Source organism: Equus quagga, chromosome 11, assembly GCF_021613505.1.
Source record: "Equus quagga isolate Etosha38 chromosome 11, UCLA_HA_Equagga_1.0, whole genome shotgun sequence".
Taxonomy (NCBI): domain Eukaryota; kingdom Metazoa; phylum Chordata; class Mammalia; order Perissodactyla; family Equidae; genus Equus; species Equus quagga.
Genome location: NC_060277.1, coordinates 99,293,399 through 99,318,901, shown reverse-complemented (window position 1 = coordinate 99,318,901; position 25,503 = coordinate 99,293,399). Strand labels below are relative to the sequence as shown.

At 46.7% G+C, this 25,503-nt stretch overlaps 1 protein-coding gene across 4 annotated transcripts in view; it reads right to left on the bottom strand.

Moving 5' to 3' along the window:
- Positions 1–4,372: 4,372 nt before the first annotated feature.
- The window catches only part of MYL4 (myosin light chain 4), a 28,853-nt gene continuing 7,722 nt past the window's right edge, over positions 4,373–25,503 (bottom strand). For all 4 annotated transcript variants that reach the window (XM_046676102.1, XM_046676104.1, XM_046676103.1 and 1 more), the window contains exons 2-8: positions 16,791–16,959; positions 13,241–13,268; positions 7,967–8,116; positions 6,186–6,359; positions 5,605–5,682; positions 5,015–5,058; positions 4,373–4,516 (exon numbers count right to left, since the gene is read on the bottom strand). In XM_046676102.1, coding sequence (XP_046532058.1) covers positions 5,030–5,058; positions 5,605–5,682; positions 6,186–6,359; positions 7,967–8,116; positions 13,241–13,268; positions 16,791–16,925 — 594 coding nt within the window. In that variant the 5' untranslated portion in view covers positions 16,926–16,959 and the 3' untranslated portion in view covers positions 4,373–4,516; positions 5,015–5,029. The remainder of the gene's footprint in view (positions 4,517–5,014; positions 5,059–5,604; positions 5,683–6,185; positions 6,360–7,966; positions 8,117–13,240; positions 13,269–16,790; positions 16,960–25,503) is intronic.

Below are 25,503 nucleotides of genomic sequence, written 5' to 3'. Positions count from 1 at the left end.
AGTTGAGTTCATTGTTGTTATTCTTCAGATGTGATATTTTTCAATTCTTAAATGGGGATAATAATCCCCACCTCTAAGCTGCTATGAGAGAATGTGATGTGAAGTGCTTAGCACAGTGCCCAGCACACAGTAGGTATTCACTAAGGTGACAATGCTCTCTTTACTATCATCTCTCTGAAATTTGCCTTTGACATCAGGGGACTCCATTTCATGATCACCTTAGCTCTGGTGCCCGCCTTGCCCATTTTCTGCCCAGGGCATAGGGCATAGTAAAGGCTCTGGGCTCGCTCAGGTGTTCAGGAGCCAGGACACACACACTGACCTTTAGGTGGGAGGTAGGGAAGGAGCAGAGCAGAGAGAGGGTAAGCAGGCGCCTTCCCTAAGTCTCCTCCCTGTTCCCTGCCTTAACTCATTCCCTCTGACAGCTTAAAGGAAGCTACCCATCCTCTCCGACCTGGAGCAGGAAGCTTTCTCCCCAGCATCTGTCCGCAGGGACTGGGGAGGCAAGGAAGGTGCACCAGTATCCACATTCACTGTACCAATCTCCAGGAGGCAGGAAGCCGGGCCTACGGGCACATTCAGTCATCTTCCATCCACATGAGCAGCTGCCCCACGTCTCATCACTTTCCATCTCCCCATCAGGATGGTGCCATTGCCAGCTCCAGGCTGGAGCCCTCCTTCAGCCCACCCAAGAGCTGGGATACCCCTTCCCTTCTTCCTCCCACCCTCACTCAACTTCCTGAGATGCCAGCCTTTCAGGTCCACACAGTCAACCACCCCTCAGGGTGGTGGAAGAGGCCACAGTGGGCTCTGTCCTATTCCTATAAATTTCATGGCCTGCTATGGGACTGTATTTTGTCCCCCCAAATTCATATGTTGAAGCCCCAGCCCCCGATCGCTAATGTGATGATATTTGGGCGTGGGGCCTTTGACAATTATGTTTTGGCAAGTCATGAGGATGGAGCCCCAGAAACAGGGCTAGCGTATGTGTGTGTCTCTCTCTGTCTCCTTCTCTCTCCCTCTTTCTCTATGTGAGGATACAGCAGGGAGGCAGCCATCTTCAAGCCAGTAAGGGAGTCCTCACTAGCACCCAATCATGCCGGCACCCTGATCTCAGACTTCGAGCCTCCAGAACTCTGAGGAATAAATGTCTGTTATTTAAGCCATCCAGTCTATGGCATTTTGTCACAGCAACCGGAGCAGACTAAGACACTGTTTGAGTCCTGGTTTGAAATATTAGAAGTCAGTCCAGTCAAAGAAAATCTTGGAAATAAGGTCACCTTTTACAGATAGTTCTTCCCAGGTGGGACAAGTGCTGAGCCTGACCGATGGCCCAGGCAGGAGGGAGGCGGGGGAGGGAAGGGGTGACTAAGAGGACAGGAATTTCTTCTGTCTTCAAATGAACAAGCCCAACACCATAGAGGTGCCCAATAGGTCATGCTGGTTCCTAAGGAGGTTCACCAAGTAGGAAATGCTTCCGGAACCATCCCCTCAGCAGAAGCAGCCACCTTAGACCATGAATAGAGGTCACACCCTGTAATACCACAAGACAAAAGGAGCCTGGGTCCTGAGGAATTTGTGGAGAACGGCTGCCATACTGGCCCTGGACCGCCAACCTCTGGGTGTCAATGGGAGGGAAAATGCACTTTTGCTTATTTTAAGCCACTGTCTTTTGGTCTCTATAACTCACAAACAAATATGACCGTGACTGATACTGCGTTCAATAAGTGTTGCCTGCTATCTGTCACTTGATTGCAAGTATTTAATGTCTGTCTTTCCTCTAGATTGTAAGCATGAGGGCAGGGACCATGTCTGTCTGGGTCAGCGTATCCCCAAGGCCCAAGGCAGTGCCACACACACAGCAGGCACCCAATAGGCATCGCTGAACGAGTGAGTCAGTAACCCCTGTTCACGCCCTTCTTCTCCCCGGGCCTGAGCACAATCTTGAGACATCTTTTCCTTGAAGGTCTCATGTAAAGCTCATCTCCCCCGAAAAAATTCTTCCCTATCACACCTCACTTCTTTCTGGTTCCTCTTCTTGCAGGTTACATAGATGAAGTTGTCCTGCTATTGTTAAGCTATTTGGCGAGCAAAAAGTTAGCCCCTGAATGTGTTTGTCCCCCCTTAACTGGACTGCACGCTATTGTGGCTGGGAAAACACACTTTCAGTTTTTTAATCACTGGGGACCTCAACCCCAATTCTTCATAAATGCATACAGTGGACAATAAATGCTTCATGAAGAAAGAAAGGGAGGGAGGGAAGGAAACCTGACAACGCCCCACCACTGAGGGGGAATGCTGGCATTTCAAGCTGAAGAGGGTGACTTTTAAAAAGGAGCAATAAGTAAAGTCAAAAATGACCAGTAAGAATGGTAGGGAACAAACAAAAAAGAAGATTCCCAAGAGCCTAACTTGGAAAAAATTTCAAAGGCAAATTGGTGCATTTGAAAAGGTGGAAAATATGGAACTAGGGGGACCTGGGTTGCACTTCCACTAGCCATGACCTTGGGTGAGTCATTTCACCTCCAAGGATCCATTTCCTTATTTTTCCAATTACAAGTTCTGATTCAATCGTGATCTTCTGGTTGTGTTCCAAGGAGCTCAGTTAGAGTCTCTAAGAAGCTGGAATCCAGCCTCACCTCCTCAGCTTCATGCATTGGCTTCCTCATAGAATTTAGTTTGAGCAAAAGGCTATGGGGCTAAAACAAAGTTTGAAAACCACTGGAGTCAATGACCCACCCCGCCTCACTACAGAAAGATCTCTGGTTTTATGATTCAACCAGTTCACTCTCAAAGCTGGAGCCCCTCCTCAAAGAAGAAAGGATACACGTGGTCCTTGGCCCTGCCTCTTCAACCAGACTGTAAATTCTGAGAAGGCGGATCTGGGCTCATGGTTCTCAGTTCCCCATGCCAAGCTTCTCATTTGGGCTTGTGGAATCTCAGCCTGGGCTGGATTTATAGATGTTCTACAAAGTTCTGTGGCTGGATGCCCTGACAGTCAGGGCAGCAGAGAGGCTCTGAAAAGAAGTATCTAATCCACCTTGGGGAGTTCTCAGGGACATAGGCACCCTCATACTGGGACGACTGGGCCCCCGAGCTTCAGTAGAAGTGTTTCTGCTCACGTATTACGTTTTCAACTTTATCACATCATCTGTCGCCTCCTTCCCAATCTCTGGTTTTCTCGTCTCTCCTTTTGCACTTGCCTCTCCCCACTCCCCTGCCCTTCCAGCCTGAGACCTGTGCTCCCTCTGACCCTGACCCTTTCCAGGTGCTGAGCGGGAGTCCGGGTATGCAGCCCGGAGTTAGAGCAGGGAGTCAGTGAGATATCCAGAACCAGCAGGGCTGGATCAGGCACCAGGGGCTTTGCACTCAGGGGAAGAGTCACCTAAAGGGCCCACGTCAAGAAACAAGAGCCGTAAACAAAATGTGGTCCCTACATACAATGGAATGTTATTCAGCCTTAAAAAGAAGGAAATTCTGACACACGCTACAACACGGACAAACCTTGAGTTGGGTGAAATAAGACAGTCACCAAAAGACAAATACGGTATGATTCCATTTATGTGAGGTACCTAGAATAGTCAAATTCATAGAGACAGAAAGTAGAACGGTGGCTACGAGGGCCTGGGGGGGAGGGGGATATGGGGAGGTGTTGTTTAATGAGTACAGAGGCTCAGTTTTATAAGATGAAAACTGGAGATTGGTTGCACAACAATGTGAATATACTTAACACTACACTTTTTTTTTTTATTTTTTGAGGAAGATTGGCCCTGAGCTAACATCCATGCCCACCTTCCTCTACTTTATATGTGGGATGCCTGCCACAGCATGGCTTGCCAAGCGGTGCCATGTCCGTACCCGGGATCCAAACTGGTGAATCAGAACCCGGGGCTGCTGAAGCAGGACGTGCGAACTTAACCACCGCGCCACTGGGCCGGCCCTTGTACTCAACACTACAGAACCATATGCTTTCAAATAGTGAAGATGGAACATTTTACATCATGTGTATTTTACCACAATTTTTTTAAAAAGCAGCAGCAAAAGCAAGGCCCACTTGAGGAGTCCCTGGTACCCCTCTCCTTCTTGTCACCTGGAGGTGAGATAAGGAGGAGAGTGAGCCTTGGAAGAAAATGAAATGCCTCCTGATTATGACTCCTCAGGCTGCAGATGCTTCCAGAGCTCTCTGCTCATGTGTCTGACCTCATATTTCCAGATCCACGGGAAACCCTTCTCTCCCAGCTCCCAGCTACTACTCATTTCTCTGGGGAATACGCATGAGGCCTCCAGTGACATTACCCCTCACACACAAAAACCCAACTCAGTTAATTAATTCATGTTAAAAAACAACTAGGAGACTGGTTGGAAGCAGGGAACTCTTTATTTACAGGGAGGGCTATGGGCCCAGGAGGCCCCTGGGGCTGTGGCGCAGTGGCAAGGCCAGGACTCCTGCTCAGCTCAGTCCCTCTGGGCCTCTCACTAACTCACCCTGGGAGGGCTAAGGCCAAGGGCCAGGCACCTGAAAGAAAGTGCCCGATGGAAAAGGCATCTCCCCCTCCATACCCCAGCCCCGATCACAAACCCCACCAAGCCCAGAGGAGCACAGGGAAGGGAGTGAAGAGGAACAGCATCGAGAGCCCAGGCCAGGGACACTCTCTTCCATCTGGGATGGGCTTGCTCACATGCAGGAGCCTATAGAGGAGGCCCCAGACCTGAGGGGATGGTCTTGCTTTGAGAGACCCTGGGAGAGGCGAGAGGACGTGGCTGATGAGGGTCAGGATAGGGTGTAAAGACAGGGTGCAGGGGGCAGGAGGCAGGCAAGAAGGGAATGAGGGGAGGCGATGGGAGCACTGAGAGACAAGGGGAAATGACGGATAGGGCTGGGTTGCTCTCGTGATCCCCTGTGGTTTCCTCTCCAGGGGTCAGGGCTGGGACAGAAGAGCTCTGTGTCATGTGGTGGTGTTCTGAAGCCCCTGTGTAGCCCCAGGAAGGACCAGGAGGGAGAGGCTGCACTCACCCTGGAGGCTCCACTTCACCCAGACATGATGTGCTTGACAAAGGCTGGGGAAGAAGACAGAGATCAGCCGCTGCACTAGGCCCCTCTCAGCTCTTTACTGCCTTCTCGGCCCCTTAAACTCTTCCCCCTTTCCTATACTGCCTGACTTCAAACCTTCCCACTACTCCTTCTCCAGGCTGTGATTCTTTCTCTTTTTGGGGAGTTAGTGGGAGAAGGTGGAAGAAGGGAAGAGACCTAACCTCCGCTCTGTATCCACTCTCTGCTGATACTCGATATAGGTGAAATGAGCTATATTTCCTCTATTAATCCCTGCAACCTGGAGAAAGATGCCTGCATTACCCCATTTCTCAGATAAGAAAACTGAGGCTCAGAGAAGGTAAGTGACTTGACCAAGGTCACAGAGCTATCTCGAAAATACATTCCATTACACCAGATGGAAAAGAACAACATCCACTAGGAGTTCACCAAAACCCATCTGGTGCACGTGTTCTCTAGCTCCTGGATCTGTCCTGTTCTGCAGACCTGCCTAGTCCAAGCTGTGCTGCCCTCCCATCTCTGGGTGCCTGGGGAAGCAAGGCACGACCTGATACCTTCATAATTGATGCAGCCATTAGCATCCTCTTGCCCAGCCAGCAGCTGCTCCACTTCAGCTTCAGTCATCTTCTCTCCTGGGATGGGGGATGGTGGGCACTTAATTACAGACAACAAAGGAGGGAGAGGCAAACCGAAGCACCCCCTCAAGTCTGAAGGCATAAGAGTCCTTGATCTGGGAAGCGGTCATATCAAGCGTCCCCCAAAGGCATTGGAGAGTGGAGCCAAGGGCCTCAAGGCCTTCCCTGTCCCCAAAGCCTCCCTCTCTGCCTCACAGCCACCACTGGGGGAGCAGATCAGGGCCCCGGTGATCAAGGCAGAAACAAGGACAGGAGCCCTGGGTCCTACCTCTCAGACCTCAGCAGTCATCCCTGCTCTGCCAACCTGCTCTCATCTCCCAAACCCTGCTGAGCAAACCCAGTTGGGGAAGATTGTTCTCCAAGAGCCCAAGGAGACAGGGCGGATCAGGATGTGATCCTCAGGATGCAGGGATCCCCATGCCCCCCAACATATGCCACCTGGGCACCTCCCAGCCCTCCATCCCACCCACTCAGGCTCCACCTCTGCCCAGCTGGCATACCCAGGGTGGCAAGGACATGGCGAAGCTCAGCACCCATGACCGTGCCATTGCTCTCCTTGTCAAAAACACGCAGCCCCTCCACGAAGTCCTCGTAGGTGCCCTGCTCCTTGTTGCGAGAGATATGCTGCAGGATGGGCAGGAACGTCTCAAAGTCCAGCATCTTGGCATTCATCTCTTTAGGCAGGCATGGGGAAGAAAAGAGAAGGTGACGTGAGCAGAAGCTCAAGGGGAGCAGAAGGTCAGGAGAGGGCCTCACCCCAGCTCTGCCAGGCTAAGACCCATCCCTGGCAGCACTTAGGGCTGAGCCGCAGCCACTTCTGGGTGGGGCACCCAGTCAGTTATCCTGGAGGGCACAGAGCCCACAGGAGAAAGGCCGGAGACTGGCTCTGGGGCTCTCTCCTCAGTGAAAGGACTAGGGCCAAAGGGAAAAGGGCCGTGACTCCACCTAGACCACTGAGCTCCAGGTGGCCAGCTAAGGGGGGAATCTGAGGGTGGCAGCAGCAGGATTTGAGGGGCCCAAAGGGCTGCATAGCCCAGGCCTCACATTCACAACTTAGACTTTGACATGTGACAGACACACAGTCACAGAGGTAAACTGATGGGATTACAAAAAGGAAATTTTGCAAAACTCTGCATTTGGGTCCCCTTACTAGACCACACTGCCTAGAACTACTCTGAATCAATAATTTTTATAAATTTGTGATTCTCTTGTGACTAGCACATTTCTTCCACATTGTAGTATGTCATGGGCTTTAATTTAATAGATGTAAACCATTTTTAAATACCAAAAATTTTGGCATTTCTTTCTTATATAACAACCCAGAAACCCCCCCCCCCCCCCAAAAAAGGAAGTGTCTGGGTATCTTTTGACCTCTAAGAAGGCTTGCTGACAGGGGCAAGCTCCTGGTCCTCTGGCCCTTTCCCCCAACATCCTTCATCCTGCACTGGTGTCTTCACCAGCAAGAGGAGAAGAGGGGGCCAGAACCAAGGAAGTGAGAGGAGACCAATATGGGGCCCAGGAAGGCTCCAGAGACGGCCCACCCTGGGTGAGGGGCTCCTGCCCAGGTCAGCCCAGCCCCACTTAGTGCCCACACCTCTGAGGAGAAGGACGTGTGTGAGAGCAGCTGTTAATTCAGCCTCACATGAGAGATGACATTTACAAATGGGACACATCTAACACCACTTTCTAAACTCATTCACCGAATGCAAATGAATGAAAGAGGCATCATTATAGAGCAAATCTTGAATCTGCTCTAATTTACATTAAGCGAATAATTTGCAAGCTTTGGTGCTCTATTATCAGAAACAAATTATTTGTGATACAACTCACAGTGGTCACAGGACATCTCAGTGTTGTGACATCTCCACTGAGCCTACTGGGTAAGGGAGTGGAAGTGAGGTGGTTAGTTGTCAGATTCCTACCAAGCCTCCCTCCTGGTGTCCCTGGCACCTTGGGGTGTCAGAGGAAGACACTGAATCAATAGAATGTCACTCCTGCCCTCCAGGAGCTCCAACCTCATGGGGAAAACAAGGACAAGCCCAGGTCACATTTTCCACAAGTCAATTGAGTGAGCTGGGGTTGGGGGGAGTCAGGGGGAGGGTCTGGATAAACTCTTGAGTTAGGAGGCAGGCAACCTGGGGCGGGGAGGCTGGTCTTGAAAGGCTAAAGGGGGAGAAGTGAGACAAGGGAGAGAGCAGCTGACAGGGGGCAGATCTGGTTGAGGAGACCCAGGGGAGGCGGGGCAGACACCCGGAGGTCAAGCAGCGAGGCCCATGCTGACCTTCAGCCTTGGGCTTGCCCAGGACACGCAGCACTTCGGCGTTGGTGGGGTTCTGGCCCAGGGCCCTCAGCACATCTCCACACTGCCCGTAGGTGATCTTCATCTCTCCAGTGGGGGTCCGGTCAAACAAGGAAAAGGCCTCTTTGAACTCTGCAGAGAGAAGACCTGGCTGCAGCCTCCCTGGCCAAGCGAAGACCATGGCTGGCGTTTGATCAACCTCGCCCTGGACTGGAGAGCAGGTCAACGTGGTTGATAAAATATTTCAATGTTTCCCTTCAGCCATCGTCCCAGCCCCTCCCTGGAACCCGCTCCCACTGGTCTTCTGACAACTAAAGAGGCATCCTGGAACCTCCACAACCTGTTCCAGCACTGGGCCTGGGATCTCTTCTATCAGTCAGTTGTGCATAATTTGAATGTCTCCCCTGCCTCCACTCCTCCCATCCACCCATCCCTCCCTGGTGTAAGTGAGGTTCCTGACTGTTGGAAACGGCAGGGAAGTGAAAATAGCACTGGCTCAGGAGTTAGGGTTCCTAGGTTCTCATCTTGGCTCTGGTGAGTCGCACAGAATGAGCCCACTGGGTCCCAGTCTCCTTGTGCACACACAGGAGCAACCCCACGCTCCCCTCCCATTTACTGTGAGTGTCACAGGAGGTGGCAGTATATGGAAACACTTGCAAAATGATAACACCTGTTTGAAAGTCAGCTAATATCAGTACTGCCTGTTCCAGGCTGAAAAAGGGGCTGCTGGCCAGATAAGGTGACATTGCGGAAAGAGTCAGACCTCCCCAACTCAAGCATGATCCGCACATAGCCTTAGGCAAACTACTAACCTCTGTGCGCCCTCCTTTTCTCAGCTCTAAGTGGGGATAAAATGTCCACCTGAGTGGGTTGCTGGGGGATTACAAAGTCGCCAAGCATGGCATCTAGCACATGGTAAGGGAATCAACAAATGGTGGCTATTATTATATTTCCTGGTTCTGGAACCAGCTCAAAACTATAGGGACTAGACTCCCTGAAGGTACCAGGGCAAGTGTCCAAGGGACAAGATTAATTCCTCATTAATTTGGATTCAACCAATTTATTACTGGGGATAATGTGGACTGGGACCAGCATTGAAGTTACCTTATGCTATCGGCAAAGAAATGGTTTACTAAGCAGATTAACATTGTAAATCAAAGAAGAATGTCCTTTGAAGGACTACTTAGGAGAAAAGCTGTTTTTAATCCTCTCCAAGTACTTTAGAAATACGTGTTTCCTTAAGAGGCTGCATATGGATTATTTACAAATCACTCTATATATCAAAGTAGGTTCCCCAAGACTTTTACTTGCAACTGTTTATTAGGCTTTGTATGAATTTAAGAGAGAAAAGACCACGTCTTTCACATTACTGAATAATTGAGTTCAAATTCCATTTCCACTGCTTACTAGCTGTGTGACCTTGGGCAAGTAAATATTTAACCTCTATAAACCTCTTCTCTTCTATAAACAGCACTTACCTCATAGGGTCCTTAAATTACATTCAAATTAAACACAACAATGATCCGCACATGGCCACAAGATGGATGTAAAACATCTTAACACAATGTCCTGCATATGGTTCATGCTCAAATAATGCAGTTAGTATCATCTTACTGAGTTTAACCCCAATTTTAGCACATAACTGTGTGATCTTGGCCAAGTCACTTAACCCTCACTGAAGCTTGGTTTCCTGCTGTGTAAAAAGAAAATAACACCTACCTTACCGCTTTATTAGAAGGATTTAATTTCTTTTAACTTTTAAAGTAATTAGCATAGCTTCTGGCACAAATTCAGTGCTCAATAAATATATATTTATTAGCTGAATTTGAACTCAGACTTTTTGATCTTCTCATAGGTCATTCAGAAGAGTGAGGTCACTCAATACTGTGTACAAATATTGAATCACTATGTTATACACCTGAAACTAATATAATACGTCAATTATACCTCAATGAAAAAAAACACTAGCATCTACAAAAACAGCAACAAAAAACTTCAAAAGAACCTAACCTTAAACAAAGCATGTGAATATTAAAAAAAAAAAAAAGAAGAGTGAGGTCAGGTTTAATAAAAGAAATTATTAGAAGAAAGAAAAAAGAAAGAACATAATGATACTATTGAGAGTGGAACACAATAGGGGAAGTCATAAGAACAATGACCTATGATTTCAGCACTTACCATCGGCCAGGCTCTGAGCTGATAATTTCTCATGGATTGTAACTCATTAATCTTTACAAAAACCTCATGCTATAGGTATTATTACCCTCATTTATAGGCCACTGCGGGTGTGACTTCTGGCCAGTTAAACTATTAAGGAAACCCAGGAAATAGTGAGGAGGAAGAGACCCTCTGTACCTGCTAATGGTCAAGATTGCTGGGAAGCCAAGTACACATGTAAGAACCAAACACTGAAGGTTAAGATTGCTACTAGGGTGGCCGGCCCCGTGGCCGAGTGGTTAAGTTTGCGCACTCCGCTTCGGTGGCCCAAGGTTTTGCTGGTTCAAATCCTGGCCGTGGACATGGCACCGCTCATCAGGCCATGCTGAAGCAGTGTCCCACATGCCACAACTGGAAGGACCCACAACTAAAAAAAATACACAACTATGTACCAGGGGGCTTTGGGGAGAAAGATTGCTACTAGGAATAAACAAAACCAGTTGTGATCTTCAGGTGTACAGGAGGTGATGTTCATGGGACCAGAAGAAATCTTTTCTCAGTATCTGTAAGAGTCAGCTGCTTGCTAGAGCAATAAGCAATGGTGGTAATCCCTTTCTAGAAAGATACAGAAATCTGGAGAGGGACTGGAAAAGGAAGTTAAGGGTTAGAAGGTAGTTCCTAAGAAATTGGGACTGTATCATCTGGAGAATATAAAGCTGCAAAGGGATTGATTTGATAACTATCTTCAAATAGATGGAGGATATCTAGAGGATGCTGAATAGAGGCACAGAATTTCTGAACTGAAAAGAATCAAATACCTTCACTTTGCAGATAAGAAAATCAAGGTTTACAGAAGTGACTTGCCCATAGTCTTGTGGCCAACAGCGGCAGAATTAGAGCTAATGCCAAAGTCTCCTGATTCCAAATAACGTTCTTTCCACCATAACGTGAGAAAACCATCTTCAGCTTCACCAAAGAGCAAATGAAGAGATAGCAGGGTAAAGTTAAAGCAGGAACAATTCCAACCCAACATAAGGAACAATGCTTTCCAAGACAGAGGGATGAGAGACTAGAATGAGTTAGGCCCCAGCCCCGAAAGTTTTCATGGAGAAAAGAGGCAACCATTTGCCCAGTTGGCTTTGACCATGATTCTCATTTGGGAAATGAAAAACTTTTATCATTAGCTAATTTCCTATTCCTCATTACTGCCATTGTGTCTGAATATACACATAAGTATATATATTTAACTAAAAGGCATTAAAATTAATTTTAAGAGTTTCACAGCACTCCAAACTATTGACTGAAAGCAAGTGTCCACAGGGTATCACAAGAAGAGAGTCAGATTCAATTCACTGGTTTCAGAATGCATCTGCCAGCTCTCATGCCCTATTTGTGGGTTAACTGGTGTCACTTTTTTGAAGGGCAATTACTATTAAATTTAAAACGCACATATCCTTTGACCCACTGCTAGGAAGATCCCTTGGGGAAAGCAAGCTGATATCCCCCAACTGGAAGGAACCTAAAGGTCTCTCAGTGTAGGCCTGACTAAATTTAAAAGGTACATCCATGTGTGAGAATCTAAACAATTGTTTAAAAGGATGAAGTAGAACCACTTGTGTTCATTATAAAAAAAAATTAAATGTATTATTAAATAACATATTATATATTATTAAATCCAAATATATATTAAGTAAAAGGTGCATGATGGTACGTATCACATGACTCAATCTGTGGAAACTTTGTACATACATACATACACTGGTATATCACTATATATTTTTCTCAAAGAATATATAAAGACCTGTTAACAGTGATTGTCCTTGGGAGAGGAATTAGCGTGAGAGGAAAACAGGGGGAAAATATATTTATTTTTCATTATTTACTTTTAAGTAGTACATGGTTTTTTTTTATCACGTGCATGTATTTAATTTCTTTTTTTTTTGAGGAAGATTAGCCCTGAGCTAACTACTGCCAATCCTCCTCTTTTTGCTGAGGAAGACTGGCCCTGAGCTAACATCCATGTCCATCTTCCTCTACTTTATATACGGGACACCTACCACAGCATGGCTTTTGCCAAGCAGTGCCATGTCTGCACCCAGGATCCGAACCGGCGAACCCCGGGCCACCAAGAAGCAGAACATGTGAACTTAGCCGCTGCTCCACCGGGCCTGCCCCCTGTTTAATTTTTAAAACATAGTATGTGCTTAAAATCAAGGGGTTGGATCAGGTGACCTTTCAAAGTCCCTTCTAGCGCTTATGATTTCGTGTCCTGGAGGCATTTGGTAGGGGAAACAGAGGGATAAGTTGCAATGACAGTGACCCCAGCTGAAAAGTAGATACCATGTGATGAAACATTTCATTCTCAAAACACCAGACTCCTACAGAAGAGGGGCTTAGGGGCAACAGTCAGATTGGAGGGTGGGAGATCTTAAGGCTTGTCTTGAAGCTGCACTTAATAACACTTTGTATACAATTGAGAAAACAAATTGTCTTCGTCAAAGATGGAAGTCACAGTGGACTAGAACACCCCACGTCACTGTTGGCCCTGCCACCATTAGTGGGCAAGCATCTTGGCAGACTTCAGGATGAGGGGAGAGAAAGCTAGTAACCTCAGGAGGGCTTTCCAATAACAGGAACACAAATGAGGGCTTCTAAATATCTTGGATAGCAGATTTTTTGGGATGGAGTTAAAAAAAACAGGCATTTTTGTTGTGCATCTATTATGTCCCAGGCAATCTGGGAGAGTTGTGAGAACTCAGGTCTAGAATCAGATTGCCTGAGTTTGAATCCTGGTTCCACCACCAACTGCCTGTGTGAGATTGGGCAAGCCACCCAACTTCTCTGCGCCTCAGTTTTATCACTGTAAAATGGAGTGGTGATAGTCCCTACCTCACAGGGTCGTTGTGAGAATTAAATGAGTTAATCCACATAAAGTGCTTAAGTTATAACATGTAGTAGGTGAAAGTGAGCAAATAGCAATGACAATGTTGATGATGATGATGATGATGAATATTACCGTGATGACTACCCTCCTCCTCCAGGAAAGTACAACAGAGAGGGTGTGGGGTGGGGGGTGAAGGTAGGGTTGTTAGTACTCACCTTCGATCTGGTCGGCAGTGAAGTCTATCTGTGGGGAGGGAAACACAGAGGAATGAGGGCTGGGACCTGCTAAAGGCTTCCAAAGGAAGCAGAATCGGCTTCCACCACAATTGGGTCACCTCCAGCAGGCCACTGACTAAGGAGACCATGGGCACCACATGTCCTGATAAGCGTAAGCACCAGTCTCCTGATGAATGGGCCACACTGACACGCCCCAAAATAACGCATCCTCCAATGTTCCCAATATCACTTGTTCATTGATGGCTCCAAGTGACAGGGAAAGAGAGAAAGAAAGATTCTGGATAACTTTAGAATCTACATTGACTCCCTCTTATAATTACTTTGGGTCAAATGTAAATTCCTCATCCTCGACTATAAACTGCCTCAGTTTCACCCCTTTAGTCTCTCCGTACTCCACAATCCTTCCACAAGCCACACTTCCTCTTCCTTTGGGCACCCACCACTCATCCTTGGACTCCCTTTTCTACCTCATACTGACTTTGAATCCACCTCCTTCAATGAAGCCTTCCCCCATCCCACTCCATCCCAACCTCTCCTTCAGCACATGTCCTTCTCAGGCGCCCAGGGACAGCAAGGGAAGTTTGGTTGGGCCCTCAGTGCTTTGTAACTATTTTCCAGTCATGTCGTTATGGGTACTCTGACTCCTTGAAGCTAAACTTCCCTCAGGGCAGGGATTTTTTTTTTTTTTTACTGTTCTCTGAAATGCCTGGCACAGAGTAGGCCCTCAAAAAATATTTGTTGAGAGAAGAAATACATTTTGGACTTTCTCCCCAATGCTTAATAATTCAATGCTGAGTACAGAAGAGAACAGCAGAAGGCTCTGAAAATGAATGACAACGAACAAGCTTGAATCATCCATTTAAAATAGGATCTTGTATGTTACTTCACTGTCCTTATCTACCACCCCCTCCATCCCCTCTTCACTGGTGGTGGTAACCAATCCTGGAGCATCTTCTTCATGCACCACCCTTCCTAGTTCCAATTCTGCTGCTTGTGCTATACCCACCCAGGCTGACCTCCGTTAATGAGGACCCCTGAAGGTGGCTGGAATGAGCTAGGACAGTGGGAGCGGGTTACACTCTTGAAGCCGGGTACCCCAGGGTTATGTAAATATTCAATAAGAACACGATTAACCTTCAAGCTTGTTCCCAACACAGACACAGATGAAAAGAAGTTAATTTCGTTAATTTGCTGTTTTCTTTTTTAACCTGAGGGGTGACTCAAGGGTCACAATGATTTATGAGCTTGTTTTGCAAAAGAAAAAGAATGCCTTTAAGGAAGTTACTATCACCAGATAACCAGCCCCCAGCTGCTGATGCTCCGAAATCTGATTGCCCAAGGGTTTATCTAGAGTGAAAGAAACACAGACTTCCCCTTTGTTTCTCCAGCTCGCCTCCTCCCAAGCCCTTAGCTCTATAAAACCCTCTGCTTTCTTCTTTTGTGAAGGTGGATTTGAGAGAATCTCTCCTCCCACCTTCTCATTTTGGCCAATCCTAGTAAATTTTTCTCCACCTCCAAGCACCAGTGTCTCAGTGATTGCCTCATTGCGCACTGGGCACAAACTTGAGATTAAGAGGTTCAGCATGACTCTGCTGGGTTGCAGAGGGGTTGGGAAGGGAGCCAGTTGTGCCTGGGAACGGACTTTGCCAAAGGTGGGGGGGAGGCAGGGATCAGGAAGTTAAAGGAACCCCCTAAACGGGCTAAAGGCTGCTTTGCACTAACTCTCTGAGGAGAAGGTACAGTTAGCCTTACTTTGCAACACTTTAAGTCCCAGGAGTATATATGTAAGAGAAATTAGCATAAACACATGACATCAGAATATGTGGTCATCACTACACACATCAGGCTTAAGTTCACTGTTGTTCTAACTTTGAGCAAAGAATCTTCTAAGCAAAGGAAGTGGGTAAGTACAATAATAGGGAAAACAGCCCTCCTGAAAAACTACTTTTTTCCTCCACTTTAAAGCAGTTCCAACAACTCCCAGGATTAGAAAGTCCAGACATGGAAAAGAGGATTGCAACCAGTGGGGGGAAACTATGGGAGGTGGGTGGATGGAGGCAAGTGATAGGCCAGGGACCAGGCCTGGCAGCGAGTGTCCCACAGGAGTAGTGGATTGTCAGAACAAATCAGAAATAAAGGCATCCTGATGGGGGAGACAGTCAGCTTTCCTTGCCAGACTCTGCCCATAGAGGGAGTGACATAAGACTTAGAAAACCTTTAGGTACTTTTAAGGTCTTATACCATGCCTCAGTTTCCCCAGAGTGGGCCATAACTAAGCCCAGGGCTGGGGCAACTGCCTCCACCTCTTGGCCAAGCCAGTTCTGCTTAACTCCTGCCCCTTATAGGGGTTACCATAGATCAACCCCAGGGTTCCTGGCACATTTTCAGGGTCTCTGGGGGTTGTGGGTACTGGGAGGAATCCTGAGACGGCTCGGGAGGGTCATCCAATTAGAGCCCTGTGTTTGGTTTCCATGCCCACTTGTCACAGAACTTGGTCCTGAGCTCTTATTTCAATCTGATTCCTCACAACCCCTAGCTCTGCCCTAAGACTCATATCCCCAGGGGCCTACCACTCCCAACCTGTTATTAATAGCTCTTCATACCAGCGGCCACTTGACTTCATACATTCTGGTGCCAAGACTTAAAAGTGCTTTGAGCTCCAGAGGCCTCTGACCCCCTTCTTCCTCAGCCCATCCCCTCCCAGTTCCATTCCTTCAGCAGCTGGGCCAGATAGTTGGGAGGCCGAAAATGACTGAGTCAGCAGTCAGGACCTACACTAGCTCCAGGAAGAGGAAGCTTCCAGTGTGAAGGGAGCAGGGCGGCCAGAGAGGGAATAGGGAACCAGGCCCACCTCCCTCACCAGGTTAGAGAGAGGGTCTCAGCCCAGGATGGACCAGTCCTCTGCATACTCCAAATAGCAGTCCGGGCCACAGCCACAGCAGGAAGGGCCCAGCTGAGTAGAGAAGAGGAGAGGGAATCAGGCTCTCTCACATTATCTGGAGGCTCCCTGTGCCCCACCCCCCACTCACTGCAGGGATCTTTTCGAGTGAACCCATTCCCAGAGCCCCAGCACACACAGCATGCTCCCTCGCTGTTTACCTCACTTACTCCAAGTTACACTGGCAGTTATCATTCTGAGCCTTTTCTCCCATAAAGACATCATACGACCTCTGAGGAAAGGGTCAGTCTCTTTTACTTCACTATGGCGGCACCTACAGTGCCTTAAAAGAGGTTAGATGGTTGGTTGGTTGCACCTCCCTGCCATTCCCAACTCTGCTGGACAAATTTGGGCTGGACAAATTCCTCAGACAGAGCAGAAACCTATCATTGAGGGGAAAGGCCTACAACCCAAAATACCCCTCACCAGCCCCGACACCTGCTCCACTGCCCCATGGACTGTGAAGTGTGGCATGGATACCACACCGTTCACCCGTCAAGCCTCCGAGAAGTAGACCTCTAAAGAGCTCCAGGGCAAATAGGATCGTGAATGTCATCCCCACCCCCATCTCAGTGGCTGAGGCTCACTCACCTTTACATTCTTGGGGTCAAAGGCAGCTTCCTTGGAGGGCTCAGGAGCTGCAGCAGGGGCTGGAGTTGGGGCAGGAACAGGGGCTGGGGTTGCCTTGGCAGCTTCCTTCTTAGGCTCAGGCTTCTTGGGAGGCATGTTGTCTTGTTGGGATCTTCCGTTGAGGTGGGACCTAGGAAAGAATCAAGAGACGCGGCGCCTGGGAGACAAGACAGGAGACTGGGCTGCCTCCCTCCCCTTTTATCCTGGGCAGGAGCCCCCACAGAGGGGCTCAGTGAGAGCAAGAGCAACTGCTGCTGACTATAAAAGGAAGAAACACCAGCAGGGGACAGCTGACAACTGTGTATTGTCACCAGGTTTGGGGCTACCAGTCCCCTTCTCCTCCCCCCACACTTCACACTCCTCACAGCCTCCACCTCTGGGACAGACTGACCCCTTCCTGCCAATTGGTGGAAACTCAAGGGGGACAGGAAAACAGACCCTCTCAAAAATGCCAGTCCAGCCAGAGAGATGAGCTGACTTGAGCAGTTGATAACCCTCACACAAAGCCCACGGGAGGGTCATGCTTTTTTTAGCCCCTCCCGGGCAGAGGCAGCCCACTGCACATTCCTTTTAAGCCAAGATCCTTTAAGCTGAGAGCCACTGTGGGGCCTGGGCTCTGTTCTGAGGCTCAACTCTCCGGCATGGAGCCCTGAAGCAGCAGCTGCTCCAACCAACCCACGCTGTCCCACACCATCCCAGTCCACAGGGTGAAACCCTCCATCTTCCAGAACAGGCATCCCAGGAACTCCACAGACTCAAGTCCCTTGGTCTATCTACCTACTTACTGCCCACCAACCTTGATCATTCATTCAACAAGTACTGGGCACTTAACTCCTGTCTGGGAGGGCCAGGGTGAGAGGCAGAGAGGAGTGGCTGAAAGTCGATGAGACTGGAGGTCAGAAAACTTGGGTCTTGTTTACCTCTAACTCATTCTGTGCCCCTGGGTGTGTGTCTGTGTGTGTATGTGTGTGTGTGTGTGTGTGTAGCGTTTACTATGTACCAGGCTCTGTTAGGTGCTATTCCTATAAAATCTCGTTAAATCTTCATTATTATTACTCCCATTTTACACATGGGGAGATTGAGACTAAAAGTGGTCAAGTTCAGCTAAGTATCTACGAGCTAGATTAGAAGCCAGGTGAAGTCTGACTTTAAAGTTTATGCTTGAATAATTGATATTAATCCCATTTATGAGGGGGACATGTATGTTTGTTTGTTCACCAGAAAGGTCAGGATGAATACACACTCAACAGCTAACAGAAGATCACCCTGGGGACCTAGAGGGTGAGGGCATGAGGACGACAGCAATCTGCAGTTTTTTACTTTTTCACTTCCTGTATTAATGGAAATTTTTATAAGCATGTGCTGTTTTTATTAAAAATGCTGAAAGTCACTAAAATGTTCAGAAAACAACAACAAAAGCTTATCCACTGCACAGAATTGCTTTGGGCTGAATCTTGAGACTCAACAGTTCAGAGGATAAAGAGAAATAAAGCTCAGAGAGGCAGAAAAGTCACTTTACCTTTCTAGGCCCACTTTCCTCACCTATCAAACACGATTGCTAGGCTACTTAATGACTAGTCGCTGTTAGCTCTTAAGCCTGCAATTCCAGGGGCCCTGGAGCCCACGTCTGTCTGCCCATTCCCAAAGCTCCCTCAGCACAGGCTCCATGTCCCTGATCTTTCTGAGCCAACAGGGCCCTGGGAGAGGGTCTCATCCCATCTCGTTTTATAGGTGAGGAATCTGGGGCCCAGGGGGACTTCTGAGTTGACTAAAGACATTCAGCCATTTACAGGCAGAGCCGAGCGGGCTGATTCTGGCTCCCTGTGTGCGGCGCTCTTAGACCACACTGCCCCTCCTATAGCCTATAGCTCTCACTGCTGGTGGGCAGAGAAGCCTTCAAAGGAAAGTGAGGCAGGAAAGGGGGGCACTTGCCCAAGGAGACGCTAGAGCAAGACCAGGGCTCAAACCCTAGGCCAGTCCCGGTCTTGGGCTGCACGGCTGCTCCTTCACTGTTTTCACCTCACCTCTTCCCCTCTTCTACTTTGCCTTCTCTCTTCCTTCTGACTCCCTGTCACCTGTCCCCTGTGCCTCTGCTTGCACCCTTGCATTTCCTGGCTGTCCCCTCCCTGACTACCTCATTCCCCAGAGGGGTTGGGAGCTCAGGTTGTTGGTGATGAGGAAGGCGGAAAGAGGAAGCCCAGTATCCCCCCTTTCTCCACCCCCACCACATCCCCTCCCTGGATTAGGTGTCCTGCAGGGTTTGCAGTTACACTAACTGGGGTTTCTGTAGAAAGCTGTAGGCAAGAAGCCAGAAGACCCAAACAAGAGTCCTAGTGACTTTGCCAGCCACTTCCCCTCTGGGCCTCAGCTCACTTATCTCTAAAATGAAAGATAATCAGGGGTTTTCAAACAGTCTGTTGGTCAACAGACACCCTGACTTGCTTCCGGCTGCAAGGGACACAGAGAGGCCAGGTCTTGGAGCTCCCGAACCCCTGCCACTTCAAGCAGCACCACTCCTGTGTGTTTTATATACTGGGGGTCCCACAATCATTTCCTAAGAAACGGTTCCATGGTTTAAAAGTTGTAAAACAACCACTGAATGGTGAGATGCTCTTATATGCACCTTCCAGTTAAAAAACAAGTTATTCTAATCATTCTAGAAAAGTATAATCCTCAAAAGACGGAGAGCTGGAAGGTTATCTTTTCCTTTCCTTTTTTTTTTTCCTCTCTTCTTTGTCTCTTTTTTTCTCCTTTCTTAATTCTAAGGAGAAGCAAAATATCCATGGGAACAGAGCTATGAGGTTAGAAAGCTGGGGAAACTGGATGGGGCTCGAGGGGCATCTGAAAACACAGAAGGGGTGTGGGCTTCAGACGCAGACAAACAGGTCTGAAGACTGGTTTCACCATTTCCTAATCTTGGGCCCAGTACCCTCAGGACCTTCAAGAGTAAACATTTCCTTCCTAAGTTGTTGTGAGACTCGCATGAAATAACATAAGTAAGGCACCCCAAACCATCCCTGGCACATAGGAAACATTCATAGCTGCTCATTTCATTTTGCTTTCCCAAGCAGGTGAAGCCAGAGGTGTGCTCAGGTTTCACAGATTTCCCAGAAGGAACTGCAGGAGAGGGGCCCACATGAAGGAGGGACAAATAAGGTGGCAGGGGCTAATGGAATTGTAAGGTGTGGGTTTAGGAATAAGTAAGAGATGGAAAGGAATGGGGGAGGGGGAAGAGTGGCAGCTGGGCATCCATAGTGTGAAATATTTGTGGCTCAGAAAGCATGTAGCAGGTCCCTGGGGCCAGGCAGCCTGCCCGTCAGTGACACTCAAATGAGGAGCCCGCCTGCCTGAAACTTTAGGCCACAGGGGCCCAGAGAAGGAGGCGATGCTCCTCAAATCAGGTTCTGATTCTCTTTAAGCAACACCAGCTAAAAAAGTGGCTGGCACTTCAGAAGCAACTAGAGTAGAGGTGTGGTTTCCCAGAGAGAGCCATGCATCAAGAATGAAGATACTTGACAGTAGCCTTGTTATTACGAAAACTCCTGATGCCCACAGTTCATAGGAGCCCAGTACTCGGAGTCAGAGTTTTCATTTTCTTATGGTCCTCATTCTGCTTCATGGTCACTGCCTTTCACCTTCAAATCTTATCCTTCTAGAGTACCCTTCATAGGGTCTTACCCTCCAATACATGCTGACCAATGAGAGCAAAGGAAAGGAAGAGAGAAGGAAAGAAGAGGCAGACGTGTGAAGAGGCAAGTGTAGTAGCAGGTTCTGGCAACCTAACAACTCCCTCTGGGAGGCATCTCATGCTTCCCGAGCCAGAGTTGCTCCAGCCCACTCAAATGCTCCCACTGGAAGGACTTCAAACTCAGTAGATGGAAAACACAGGACAGAATTTCACACCAACCAGTGTATGCCACATGTCAAATTTGGAGACAAATGCACAGAGGAGAATTGACATCAGCCCTCACTTGGGCTAGGCTTACACATACTCACTCTTCCTCCTGTTTTGCCCTCTAACCACATAGGACTTGTGTCCTGCCCTGAGAGCAATCCATTAGTCGCCTGCCTGGGATCAAATGCTGCTGACAGAAGGCCTGGCTGTTAATGCCTTGTCCCTGTCACCCTTCCTCCTCTCTTCTGGCCAATGTCTCATAAGCTAGACATCACAGGGCAAAGCTCTGGCCAACACTCTGTTAATCTGTCCCCATAGAGGGCACTGGGTAAATCGGGCTCTGCTGCAAGGCAGAGGTTAAGAGGGCCCACGAAGGAGTCAGACTGCCTGGGTTAGAGTCCTGACTCAGTCAGTTTGTCAGGCAAGCTAGTTAACTTATTTATATCTCAGTTTTCCCATCTGTTAAATGGAGTTGCCAATATAAACTCATAGAGTGGTTGTGAGGATTAAACAATTTAATGTGGGTGGCATGCTTAGAACAGTGTCTAGCACAGAGCAAGTGCTCAAAATCCTTAAGCCTGAGTCCTGATTGAACTTGTGTGACTGCTGCTACCTCTCCCAAGATCAATCATGGAAGAATTATAAAGAGAAAATACCAAGAAATGAAGGAAACTGTGAGAAACCTCTTGGGTGAAGGGGGACCCTGATTTGAACAGTTGTGTGTGTGGCAGAGGGATGGCGTTGGTTGGAGCAGGAGGTGGCCACGCATGGCTGTGGAATGATAAAGAAGAAAAGGAGCCCTGGGGTTCTCATCTCTCTTTTCCTCCACTATTGTCTTAAAACAAACACTGCCACTCAGGTGACTCAAACGTGTGATCCAGGTGCTAGCAAGGGCAACGTCACGGCACTGAAGATGCCCTGTGCTTGTGAGGAGCTGAGAAAAAACGGGTAGGGGGCAACCCAACTTTGGACAGTTGTTTCCCCTCCTCATCCCCTAAACATTCAGGGCAAGTGAATTGCAATCTAAGAAGCCCTTGCCCTGAAGGCCGCTTCTTCCAATGGTGGTGGGGGGCGGGGAGGGGGCCAGCAAAGGGTAAAGCCCTAACATGAGGAGTTATTTTGTGGGGTTCAGCCTGACTGACTTGGAAGTTTTGATGCCTGGGGTTTTCAATCCTAGGGGTCATTCACTTCCAACTCTCAACTCCTGAGCTTAATGGCACTGGTACGCACTGTTGGACAAAGCAAACTATGTACCCATGGGCAAAATAACAAGACAGATGAGGAGCACTACTAATTCCGAAGGATACAACCTACTTGATTACAGATTGTACTTCAAGTAGAAATACGACAACAGACAAACCAAGATTTTAAAACTAGCTTAATAAACATGCTGAAAGAGACAAAGGAAAATATCACCAGTATGATAACAGAACAAGAAAACATAAAGAAGAACTAAACAGAAATATCAGATACAAAAAGTATAATAGTCGAAATTAAAAAAAAATTTAGCAAAACAAGCAATATATTATATATAAAGATTAATAACTAAAATAGAGCACACAATATATTTGAAAAGTAGCAGAACGGACAGAGCTGGGAAATATATTAGGGAATTGAAAGAAAAAAGGAAAATATCTCTCAGAAGGAAAAAGGAAAGGCAAAGAAATAGAAAAGCTAAGAAATGGGTAGAAGTAGAAGTGCTCTGTGGTTTAGAAGGGCAATCAAGCTAAGTATACATCTGAGAGAAATCTCACATGAGTTCATAAGGGACATGAATGAGGCTGTTCGCCACAGCATGATTTGTGGTGGCAGGAGTCAGAAGCAATCTAGGTCTCCATCACTGGGAGAATGCTTGGGTAAGATGTGAATACACGTCATGAAAGAGTGTATGGCAGTTAGAAGCAAAAGATTAGACGATACACAGAAGAAACAGAGTGATAAGTAAGAAACTGAGATATAAACAACAACATTTCTATATATGAAAAATATATGCCTGTAACCTCACTGATATCATACTGCATATGAATGAGCTAAAATTGAAGCTCCAAGGGAAGAAAATGCTTATTTGCAACTTAGCCAGATAAGTACAAGAATTTATACTAAAATTGAAACCTCTCATAATGCAAATCAATACACATTTTTCTAACATAATATGCAGAAGATGTAAATTGTAACCAACAGCATTATGTAAACTGCAAAAATGACAAGAAAAGTTTAAATGTTTTGTCAATATTAATAAATTTAGAGCTGCTCTTCAATTTATGCAATAAATCCTTGAATTTCGTGTTAGTAATACTGAGTTGACACAAGAGTTAGTGAATTTACTTAACTTGGACATAGTTTTGAAACTGATATGCTTTTACTTCAAAGTCAAATCAATTCTTCTAAAATAGATGAAGCAATTTTGTCAATTTGGATATGAATATTAAAGGAAAATGATTTTTTTTGGTACTGGATTCAGTTATTGGAAAATTTTAAAGTATGCTTGGAATAACTTGGGTATGTGAATCTACATTTTCAACTATGAATTTTAAGAAATCTAAATACAGATCAAGTATTTCTGATGAAAATTTTGCATTCCAATTGAGATATGCTACAAGAGTAAAGTACACAGTGGAGGGGCCAGGACGGTGCATACTGGTTGAGTTCAGCAGGCTCCACTCTGTCAGCCTAAGATTGCAGGTTCAGATCCCAGGCACTGACCTACATCACTCATCAAGCCATGCTGTGGTGGTGTCCCACATACAAAAATGGAGGAAGATGGGCACAGATGTTAGCTCAGGACCAATCTTCCTCAGCAAAAAGAGGAGGATTGGTGGTGGATGTTAGCTCAGGGCTAATCTTCCTCAAAAAAAAAAAAAAGGAAGATCGGCAACAAATGAAAAACCTAAAACAAAACGAAAAACACACAGTGGGTTTTGAAGACAAAAAAAGAATGTAATATATCTCATTAATAATTTTTATATTGATTACACATTGAAATGATAACATTTTGGATGTACTGGGTAAAATAAAATATATTACTGAAAAATTTTAAATACATACATACTCGAAGCAATATCCATTATTCAAGGACACAAACAAAAAAATACACATTAAAAATATTTGATGGTTGCCCAATGTAAGATAGTTCAGATGTGATAGGGCAATAAGATAAAAGAGAATAAATAAACAATCAAACAAGAGAGGCCTCACATGGACCATTGATGAAAGAAGGCCATAAATCAAGGAGAATGATTTAACCCGATCCTCTGTTATCTAAGATTCCTTGCCACCAAGGAAGAAAAAAGCAATAAATAATCTGAAGTCTCAGTGACCCTTAAGGCCCAGAGCACCAAAGGTAAAGGCAGAAAAGGAGTGGAAAGGTATCTAAAATCAAAATTTCCAGAACCATGGTAGCACTGGCTCTCAGAGCACTTTAAATCATCCCCTCGAATTTCGTTTCTGCTAGTGCTTTAGCACAGATGGAGAATGCTACATATGTTTGGCCCAATCATTCAACAGTCAACCAAAATGGTTGAAGCTAATTTCTGTGCTGCAATCAAGGCAGTGCCGCCTACTGACGTATCTGTGAACTGAACCATGCAAGGAGGGCACTGGGAGGGGCCCAAGAACAGGTGGGTTAGAGTCTGACTGAGGATCTAAAACAGAGCACAGGACAGTTGGTGTTTGGCAAAGCAATTTATAGTTGAAAAGCAGCAGAGACCAAGTCGGAATCCTCATCAGTCATCCAAACTGCATTCTCCCAGACATCCTGACAGCTGCAAGGGATTTCAGAGGCCCAGAGAGAAAGGGACGACTTGTCCAAGGTCACACTGTGAGTCACGGCAGACCTGAGACGAGAACCCAGCACACTACTCTAAGGCAACAGTGGAAGCTGGTAGAGCTGATAGGGGTTCCCTCAGGGTGAGGCTTGGCCCCAAAGGGAGCAAGGAAGCAAGAAGACATCAGTGAAAGAGCTGGCCTGGCACGCACAGCATATATGACTCTCGGTAAGGAAAAAGAGACTCAAACCCTTAGCAGGCACTTTTTCTCAGCATTTGGGGATATGTTTTTAATGCTAAAGACAATTCTCTTTTCTTGGTTTCCCTTTCCAACTTCTTCTTTTTCTTCTTGAATTCTGACTTCCTTCCTAGTACTCCACCAGTGACTTCTCTGTGGCTAGATCTAGCGGTCTCATCCCTAGGCCTGCTCTGCCACACTTAGAAAGCCAAAGTTCTGTCACTGACTCTCCCCTCCCTTATCTCCTTTATCCAGATTATGCTCATTCATTCGTTCAACTAACACTTACTGAGCACCTAGAGTATCAGGTACTTTTACTAGGATGAATAAGAGGCCAGCCCTGTCCCCAAGGAGCTCACTGTCTGGTATGGAGGATGTGGATGTATAAATAAATAGTTTTAATATAATAATGAATACTCTCACAAAGGTTTTACGAGGTATTACAACCAAAAGAGAATGCATTTAGTTCTTCCTGAAAAATCTATATCTCCAGGCCCAACTTCTTTCCTAAACTGCTCAAGCTTCACATTTGCAACTGACTTTCAACATTGTCACCTGAGGCACTTCAAACCCATTATATTTTAAACCTAGCTCATCACCTGTCTCCCAAATCATATATTTGTGACACACAAAATAAACAACAAAGTCTATTCAAGACAACTATAGTATATGCATAATCAAGACTGGAATATAATCAAGTCTGTGTTTAATCCATTGCTGTGCAACTTATTTGGAGAAAAATGAAAGTCTGCCTAGAACCTAGAAAAGGGAAAAGCA